Here is a 9,195-nt window from a genome sequence, read left to right as displayed (position 1 = left end):
GACGCCTAAGGAAGACCTCCAGGAGATCCATGCCCGTCACTCCCTCCCGAACCAACTGCACCACGCGCTCCATCAACATCTTCACGTCAGCTTTCTCCTCCAGAATCAACTTCAGAGGGGAGGGCTTGTTCACTCGGTCCATGGTAAACGGAGGGAGTCCACTCGACTGCCCTGGCGTCGACTGGACCTGGCAGTAGAACCAAGTCGACTGCCAGCCTCTGACGGACTCGGGAAAGGTCATGGGCGGGAAGGTGCTCTTATTCCTCACCTGGATCCCCAGAGCCCCACACATTTGGACAACTCGGGTTCTCTCATCACCTGGGCTCGCCTTCTTCACGGTCTGAGAGCGACACGTGAATATATGTTTGAACAAACCCCAGTGCGGTCGACAGCCCAAGAAACCCTCACACATGGACACAAATGCGGCAAGATAGGCGATAGAGTTTGGGGTAAAGTGGTGGAGCTGCGCTCCGAAGAAATTTAAGAAGCCACGGAAGAAAACACTCGGCGGCAAGGAAAATCCACGATCAACATGGGTGGCCAAGAGCACACACTCACCCTCTTCTGGCTGGGGCTGCCACTCCTTCCCCGGAAGCCTCGCAGCTCCATGAGGGATCAAGCCCTCGTTGGCCATGTCGAGGAGGTCATTCTCTGTGATGGTCGACTGGATCCAGTCTCCTTGGACCCAGCCCTTCGGCAGACGGGATCTGGACGAGGACCCGCCGCGGCTGGTGGATCTCCCCTTTGCCTTCTCCGACGCCGACGTCTTCTTCGCACGTTCCAGTGCCGCCGTCTTCTCCTTGGCCATGGTTGCCGGCGAGATGCGTGAAGGGAAGTGGTGCGGGGGCGAGAGCGAGCACGCTGGGCGGGGAAGAAAGAAGCAGAGAGAGAGAGAGAGAAAATGACTGAGGCACAGTACAGAAATCCTCGCCGGACGCATTTATAAGGTCCCTTCCGAGTGGATGACAGGTGGGCCCGGTCGATCTAATCATATCAGGAACAGTTATGCAGACGGGATACGTGGCGAAAAAAGCGGCGCGGAGATCGAGGCGTCTATGTCCCGTCCCATCCGAACGCCGCAGTCCGCTCCACTTTGCGCGCGTCCCCAAATTTCGCAACCCGCGGAATCCGCGAACAGCAGATCAGTCTGTCAGACACGGGTTTCCAGCGATCCGTCGCTCGGAGATCGTCGAAGCCCGAAAGATCACTCGACGCAAGAATAGAATGGATCGAGTCGACTGAAGACAAGTTGCTCACTGTTAACGAAGATATTCTTTGGTCCAGGACAACGCACGACCAGAGCGCAAAGGTTAATCGGAAATGACATCAACTCCTTCCTCACTCGAAGCCTCAATCCATTCGGGGGCTAATGATGGGGTTATGTACCTAGGGTAGGGTCATGGACCTGATCTAAGTACCTTACCCAAGGAAACCCTTAGAAGAAGTCGCCTTCCAGTCGACCAACGAGGGACACACTCGACTGTCTTGAAGGACTCGACCACGAAGACTCACTCGACCACCAGAAGGTCAAGAGGCACTCTGCACTGCAACGGCCTGTAATCAAGTAGACTTTATGATAGTAAAGGCACTTTATGTGGGGCGTTACCAGTAACGCCCCAGACTTAACTCACCTTAAACCCTCTCCTACGTGGGCTGGCTGGGGTCCTGGCGCACTCTATATAAGCCACCCCCCTCCACAGGCAGAAGGGTTCGGCACCTTGTAACTCATATACTCATAATCCACTCGACCGCCTCCGGGCTCCGAGACGTAGGGCTATTACTTCTTCCGAGAAGGGCCTGAACTCGTACATCCCTTGTGTTTACAACCTCTCCATAGCTAGGACCTTGCCTCTCCATACCTACCCCCCACTCTACTGTCAGGCTTAGAACCACGACAGCCGGCGCGGGAGGAGGCACGCGGGCGGCGGCGGGACTGTGCCCGGCGCGGGAGGAGGCGCGCGGGCGGCGGCGGTGGAAGACTAGGGTTTTGACTCGGAAACTGAAACCACATAGAATATGTGAATTGCACGATGTATTGCTCTTCGTACATAGGTATGTATATATGATGTACAAAGATGGGCCACAGACCTCAACTATACAAGGAATTAGGAGGCGGACCCAATTACACAATATGCACATAACACATATACTCAGTAGAAAACATGGATGTACTCCATGCCCATTATGTCCGATTTGATCACATACGGTGCTGTGATGGTTGATCTTACTCCCTCCGTTCCTAAATATAAGTCTTTATAGAATTTTTACTATGAACCACATACGGATGTATATAGATGCATTTTAAGTGTAGATTCATTCATTTTGCTCTGTATCTAGTCCACCTTGTGGAATCTCTACAAAGACTTATATTTAGGAACGGAGGGAATAGATTATTAAAAATGAGGAGACTGGGAAAACACACATACACGTGCACATGTCAGCATATGTTTTCAGTAACAATCCGAACTTCAATATGTAATGTAGCTAGCCAGCCGTAGTAAAGGCTGCTGCTGAATTCAAACGAGATCAAGAGAATACTTGTATGTTGGCCGGAATTAAACAAGCAAGTTCACGGTACATAGCACAAACTTAAGTCTCTAACTGAGAAACAATTACACTTCGACCCGCTTGTGACTACAATGGCAGCAATCATATATATGGTAAATGAGGCCACAATTGCAGCCATGCGGGCCATCACATTCATCCATTATTTGCGACCATTTTGCGCTACTGAGATGGTATTGGAAAGGATAACCGTTGCAAGAACGTACAATACTGTCGCTCATAATGGTAGACATCGCTCCATAACTTCTAGTCATACTCCTTGTGATGAGAATATCGCCATCTTTGATGTTCGTGCTCGGATTGATATCAAGGAAGAGAGTATTGCCTCCGATGCTTGTTACTGGGGCAATTTTGCCCTTGGCAAGATCGGCTACTCGATAAACCACTAGCTTGTTTGTAGAAATTAGGGGCATATGGCCAAAACCGGCCACTAGGATATCTGAGCCACATTCCGCTATGGTGAAGGAACGAAATTTGCTTGTCGGGCACATAGCAATCAACTTTGGCGGCAACAAAGAAGGCGACATTGCCCCATACTCATAACTAGGCGGGTCAAGTTGTAGTATCGGTCGCCTGCTGCTACCCATAGTATGAGGGTCCAGTATATAAAACTTTCCTTGGAATGATATGGGTATGGACAAGGGTGAGAGGCTCCAATTCGAGACCCTCCACAGCTTGTCATTGGTGGTAGCAAAAAGTACACGGCACATATATTGATGCACGATCATGACTGTGATGACTCCAACCACGCTCACGCTCAAGGATGTGATGAACTTGAGCTGCACTGAATCATACCGTCCCCCTATATCTAGGTTCCAGTGGGATTTCATGAGAGGCGGGAGCTTCACAACGTCGCCGGTGAAGGGGTTTAGGATCAAGGTCTTGGCGTTAGCTTTGTAGAGGACAAGGAGGCCGTCAACCGAATCAAGGACACGATAGTCCATGAAGAGAGGCAGTGAGACGCAAGCGAAGACTCCGGTCCCGAGATTCATGAACCGTCTCTTGTCGATGCGAGGGTGAATGTCGCGACCCTCGGGCAAAATCATCCATCGCCGTGGGTGAAAGCGTGGATCGACGATGCCATGTCCGCGCGGACAGACGGTGCTGGACCGCCAGTGCGCGCACACGGCCCGAAAGCGGGCGTAGTCCAGCAGGTCTCCGGCTAGCACCCGCCAGCCCGACGAGGCAGACCAAATCTGTGGGGAGAGATGACCACTGTGCAGTCACGTAGTCGGAGCCGAGGGCAGCAATGGCCGGAGGGCGCTGTGCAGTTTCGGACGCCGCCATGAATATTCTGACCCCGCGGGTTATTAAGTTTTTTTGGAAGAACATCGTGGAGTTAAAAAGTCCTGGAGATGTCAGAGTTGGACCAGGTCTTCACTATCGACACGCCCCAGGCCTAATTAGTTTACTTTTGGAAGGTTAGTGCCCTGGCCCAGGCCCAGATCACATTCAACTCCATCCGGCCTCTTAAATGGAGGCCGACAATTACTGCCTGGCCCAATCGAGTTGGCCAGGAGCCCAGGACGATAATCAAACAGGTGTGCTAAAAAATTTAACCAAACAGGCCAATCTAAAATACGCTACAATCAGGATTAAAATACACTACAATTTGGATATATGAATTAGGCAAGCAATTTGCTAACAGGCACAACAAAATTTTCCAACCATAAAGCATCACTTAATCTTCATAAACAGTGTGAGTACACATTGTTGCGCATTTATTTATAACACACATAGGCCCCGTTCGGATGTTGTCCAACTTCTCCAAATAGCCAGCATCCGCTCGGAGGGGAACTTTTGGTCTATGGGGGACATATGCATCCTATATGTAAAAAAAATAGTAATTCAACAAAAAGTCAAAATTTCCTGAAAATATTTCTGAAATAAACTTGACCTTCTATTGTACTCGTGAGAAAATAAATCCACAAAAAAAATCCCTTTGACTTCTTTTCAAAAAAGACAATTTTTTGGCTAAAATAGTGTGAATAGTGACCTATAATAGCAAATAAATTTTGTCTTTTTTGCTGTGAGGTCAACTTTTGTTTTTTTTCATCCAGATTTATTTACTAGTGCAAAAGTAAGTCAAGTGTTTTGTCAAAATAGTTCTTACCTATTTTGACTTTTTATTAAAATAATAATAATAAATTCCCATATAGGGTGTATATACACCCAGGAACCAAAGTGTATTTCCCGCTTCCGCTCCTCCTACCAAATCCTACTTCTCGTACAAAACCTGGCTCACGAGAAACCGTTCGGGAGGCCAGCTTCCACTTCCAGTTGGTTAGTTGGGCTGATAGCCCAATAAACTTGCTTTAGGCCCGTTCAAAGGAAAGGCAGGCCAGGTTTCAATGGAATAGCAACGTCTCGAGGGGAAAGAACAAGTCGAGCGAACCGGTACGCTGCCCCCTGGTCACTTGGCGGTGGCATATCGTGTAATAATCCCCAACTCTATCTCCTTCGATTTTTGAGAGCGGGGCTCGACCATCTTCTCTTTTTTGCACTACGAGGGGACTTCGCTCCACGAAGCGGTCTTCTCGGAGCCGTGGCGTTGGGGCTGGCTCCAGCGCGGAGCCGAGGAAGCTAGGAGCAGGAGAAGATCCGAACGGGGCCATAGTCTCAGCTCTTCCCCGCTTGTTACTAATAGAAGATTTCCGCGATAGAACAACCACCGACATGCTACTGCCTTAAGCTTTGCAGAATATACTGCGCATACAGGTCCCTGCGGTGAAAAAAGAAATGAAGCGTCAGTGTAAACCAAAATACACCTTCACCGTCATCTTGGTAGAGATCAACACGAAATTGCACTTACAATGAATACTGAATGGCCTCGCGGGCAGTGGTCGCAGGTAAGAACGCATCGACATCGACCTCCTTGTTCTCATTCTTCTTATCTAGAAGTTACGGTTAAGGATGCGAATAAATGTACCTCTAAATTATATACGGTATATAAGATACTCTGCTACGGCATGTAACAAGGAAAACAAATAAATTTGATTATGCAGGATACAGTCTTCAAAGAAGCGCTTGATCTCTTGGAGGCGGTGAGGAGACAGCTCGCTGATGTCATTGTAGTGACGGTATTCAGGATCATCAGCACAGACTGCTATGATCTTGTCATCCTTTTCGCCCTAATGACAACCAACCACCATCCTCAGTAAAACAAGGTAATGCTATTTCCGTTCATCTCCCATTAACGCGCAGAGAATGAACAAGGAATACCTGATCAATCATGGGCATAAGGCCAATTGCTCTAGCTCGGAGGAAAGAACCAGGAATAACAGGCTCCTGTGATAGATAAAAGAGTAACACAATGATCACTGCCCCCTCTGTTTCAGTTTATAAGGTCTGCACAATTTGTCTCAAGTCAAAACCCATAATATTTAACCATGATATTGTCAAGTTTATGAGTGCTTGACTTAAGACAAACCAGATCAGCCTTATAAAATAAAAAGGAGATACATTATGCTTGGAGTGCATGAACATGGTAAGACTAACCTGCATCAGGACCAACACATCCATTGGATCGTTGTCTTCACAAAGTGTTCTCGGAATGAAACCATAGTTGTGAGGATATACAACTGATGAGTACAGAACTCTATCAACCTGTCATGTTGTATAACATAATAACAAAAGTACATTATGCTTTGACGGAAAATAGCAAAATAAGTTAACTCATGAGTACAGGGCTAGATCAATTCAGCAAGTACAGCAATAGAGGTGCATTATGCTGGTGGATGCTTTTCAATTTATCATTCCTTACACACGTACAGTAAAAAAATATTAAAGCAATTCATTGTCATGAAATAGAAAGTGTTGATCTTATATACAAACAGAACACACCTTAATCAGTCCAGTTTTCTTGTCAAGCTCATATTTTACTTTGCTTCCCTTTGTGATCTCAACAACCTGCAGTAGCATATACATGTAAACAGTTAAATTCATGAGTTCAAAGCACTGCTGGACCAACTTTACATAAAGAGTCTAGCATCGTTAACAGAACAACCAAGACCACTCAATATACTTGTGTGTTACTGAGAAGCAATTTTGCTAAACAGTAGATTAGATGATAAATGCATCTTAATGTTGCACAACTATATATCAGCTGGTCAATAAAGTTAAACATGTTTGTTGAAAAAATGTACGTTGGGAAAAATGGTTAGATTAAAAGCGCTTATCTTTCAATTTCAAGCCTAGAAACTAGTGCTACAATTCGTAAGTCATAAAAATAATAATATCAAGGAAAAAAATTCCGGGGGTAACTACAGGTCTAAAATCACAGTGACAATTTTACTTGTATCACAATCACAGACCCAATCCAGCCAAAGGAGATTTAAATAGTTACAGAATCAACAAATAAAGTAGAGGCATGCTGAAGTCAGTGATACGAGGTTATCAACAGATAGTGCACAACTGCACATCCAATACTAAGCATACTACCATCATTAGCCTCAATATTGATGTTAGGCCAATTGAATTCAGTATAAGGATAAAACAGTGAGAACCGGTGGACGATTTCCATGTATGATGCTATTTTTATTTTCTTATGGTGGGTAGATTTGTGTGCCATTTGATACCGATTGCTTTATTTTGAACATTTTAGCTGGCATGTCTATACACTACTGAACTGAAACGGCTGAGGAAAACATTGAAATGTTACCACAGGCTCTTACAATTGCAATACTGATCGAACATCAGTTATTTTGATTCAGACATAGCCCAAATCACCTTTTACCAAGCGCAACCTTACATAAACTAAAAAGAGGCTGTCTGGTATATTCTGGTTGTCACTTTGAGCTTAAGAAATATTTCAGCAACGACAGAAATTCAATATATTTCAGTGATTTCAGTTTGCATTTTCGCCAAAGGGCCGATATTTGAACTCACGTGTACCACTGAAATTACTGAAATGTTTGGAATGAAAGGTAAATATTCAGTGTATTTCATCGAGATCTCACTGAAAGTGAAAAGCAACTGTTGCCTACTTCCTAGTACAGAGTGCAATGAAGCATCAAAATGTGCTTCAGAATCAACTGCATCCTCAGAGATCCCATAGACAGACAACAATATAGTCAACAATGACATTCCATTGTGTGGATGCCAATAGTCCACCACTTGCCCAAGATGCAACTTCCTAATTTACTTTGCGACAACAGAACATCAAATATCTTAACTGGCGAAGATGTTCAGCTGGCAAGGTAAAAAGATGGTACTTACCACATTGAACACCGCTGGAGCCCCAGGGCCTGTGCACCAAACACTCGATCAGCAATTCAGCATGCTTATTTTTTATAAAGGCATTCAGTAATGGAGAAAAGACGGCTCCTCCTCCTCACCTATCTCGAGATCATGCCACGGATGCGCGGCCACCGCCCTCCTCGACAGCGACGACAGGATCCTCTCGTTGAGCTTCGGAGCTGGCCGGCTCGTCGGCTGCTGCGCGGCGGCGGCGCTCGTCGAGTCCTCTTCGCTCATCCTGCTGCAAAGATGAACCACGAATCAGACCTCGGAGGAGGAACAGCAGGCATGTTCGTTTCATCCGGCGAAAATCCATGCTAAATAGGACCTTTTTTTCCTACGAAGTTCAGGGTCACGCCCGTGCACAGCAGCGGAGTAGCCCCTTTTGACCCGATTGGTGCTGGGTTCCTAGCCACGCCTAGATGGAGCCTCCGCGAGGAGCATGAACAGATCAGCCGCACAGAACACGGAGAGATCGAACCGGAGTTCGCCGGCGGCGAAATCGGGACAAGGCAGAGCAAATCGACACTGGCGCCTAGCTAACCACCTTGTATCGGATCGACGCGATTGAAAAGAAGCTTTTGGGTCACCTGCGCTGCGGTTGGAGGCGGCCTCTTGAAACGACGAGCGGCGGCGGCGGCGGCGGCGGCGGTGGGAGGAAGAGTAGATTGGCTCCTCTGCTCTGCTCGGCTCACTCTGTCGCGGGCGCTTAAAATGGAAGGGAGTGAATGCTGATTGCTTTGGCTTTTCCAGCCAGCACCCTGCTCTATTATTTAGTCACAGATCAGTCCCTGGGTAGAGTCTAGCCTAACGAGTAACCACTGCCTACTTATCTCTTTGTATTTTTATATCCTGTCCAACTATTAATACTCGTGTGTCACTCACATCTCCTTTGTATTTTGAAATGAGGACAAAGTTTGGTTTTAAACAAAAGATGGCCAAATGGGATTAAAAAATGATCATGTCTCTCTCTGTCAAGGAACATAAAGAAAAGGAACGCCTTATTGTATCCATGTAAGAGCATGTATTACGCTCCATCATGGACAGCTGCTCCATTATCCACGTATGAGGAATGGATGATGTGGAGAAGAGAGATAAAAAAAGATGGCTGCCTGCAAACCAACACGGGATCTTGCAGAGGAGCAGGTTGCTTCGGTGAAAAAGCTGAGAGAGAGAGGCAGGGACCGCAAGGAAAAGTGGAGCAGATGAAGAGAGAGAGAGATTGCATGGGGGGATTAACTGCATGTGCTGCCTCATTTCTATGCGCCCGAGGGCATGTACAATGCATAGCCTCAAGGTGATGCCTCACATGCCATGTAGGATCGGATATGACGTAAAGTAGGTTCGGATAGGGAAGCGGGATCCTCTCTAGGAGGCGGGTGCTTGAAGAGA

General features: G+C 46.8%; 1 protein-coding gene across 5 annotated transcripts; it reads right to left on the bottom strand.

Moving 5' to 3' along the window:
- Window positions 1-4,646: 4,646 nt before the first annotated feature.
- On the bottom strand, window positions 4,647-8,518 carry LOC119366528 (soluble inorganic pyrophosphatase-like). 5 transcript variants are annotated; one of them, XM_037632279.1, is made up of 10 exons: window positions 8,394-8,498; window positions 8,132-8,221; window positions 7,902-8,044; window positions 7,783-7,811; window positions 6,409-6,474; window positions 6,064-6,171; window positions 5,788-5,853; window positions 5,576-5,696; window positions 5,378-5,459; window positions 4,647-5,287 (listed from the first exon to the last, which is right to left on the bottom strand). In XM_037632279.1, the coding sequence occupies exons 3-10, from the start codon at window positions 8,038-8,040 to the stop codon at window positions 5,245-5,247; spliced, it is 654 nt and encodes a 217-aa protein (XP_037488176.1). In that variant the 5' UTR covers window positions 8,041-8,044; window positions 8,132-8,221; window positions 8,394-8,498; the 3' UTR covers window positions 4,647-5,244. The 5 variants fall into 5 exon arrangements, with proteins under 5 accessions (XP_037488176.1, XP_037488177.1, XP_037488173.1 ...); XM_037632280.1 differs by having other exon boundaries at window positions 8,351-8,469; XM_037632276.1 differs by lacking the exon at window positions 8,132-8,221 and having other exon boundaries at window positions 8,394-8,518.
- Between the last annotated feature and the right edge of the window lie 677 nt (window positions 8,519-9,195).

This window comes from Triticum dicoccoides, chromosome 2B (genome assembly GCF_002162155.2).
Source record: "Triticum dicoccoides isolate Atlit2015 ecotype Zavitan chromosome 2B, WEW_v2.0, whole genome shotgun sequence".
Classification (NCBI taxonomy): domain Eukaryota; kingdom Viridiplantae; phylum Streptophyta; class Magnoliopsida; order Poales; family Poaceae; genus Triticum; species Triticum dicoccoides.
This window is presented reverse-complemented; position numbering and strand designations above follow the sequence as displayed.

Bases quoted from the DNA above. Each gene is read 5' to 3' on its own strand.
- LOC119366528 (XM_037632276.1), bottom strand. From the start codon at position 8,040: ATGAGCGAAGAGGACTCGACGAGCGCCGCCGCCGCGCAGCAGCCGACG. The intron at 6,475-7,782 runs GTAAGTACCATC...ATGCTACTGCAG, and splicing joins CTCCAGCGGTGTTCAATGTG to GTTGTTGAGATCACAAAGGG. The intron at 5,854-6,063 runs GTTAGTCTTACC...TATCTATCACAG, and splicing joins ATGTGTTGGTCCTGATGCAG to GAGCCTGTTATTCCTGGTTC.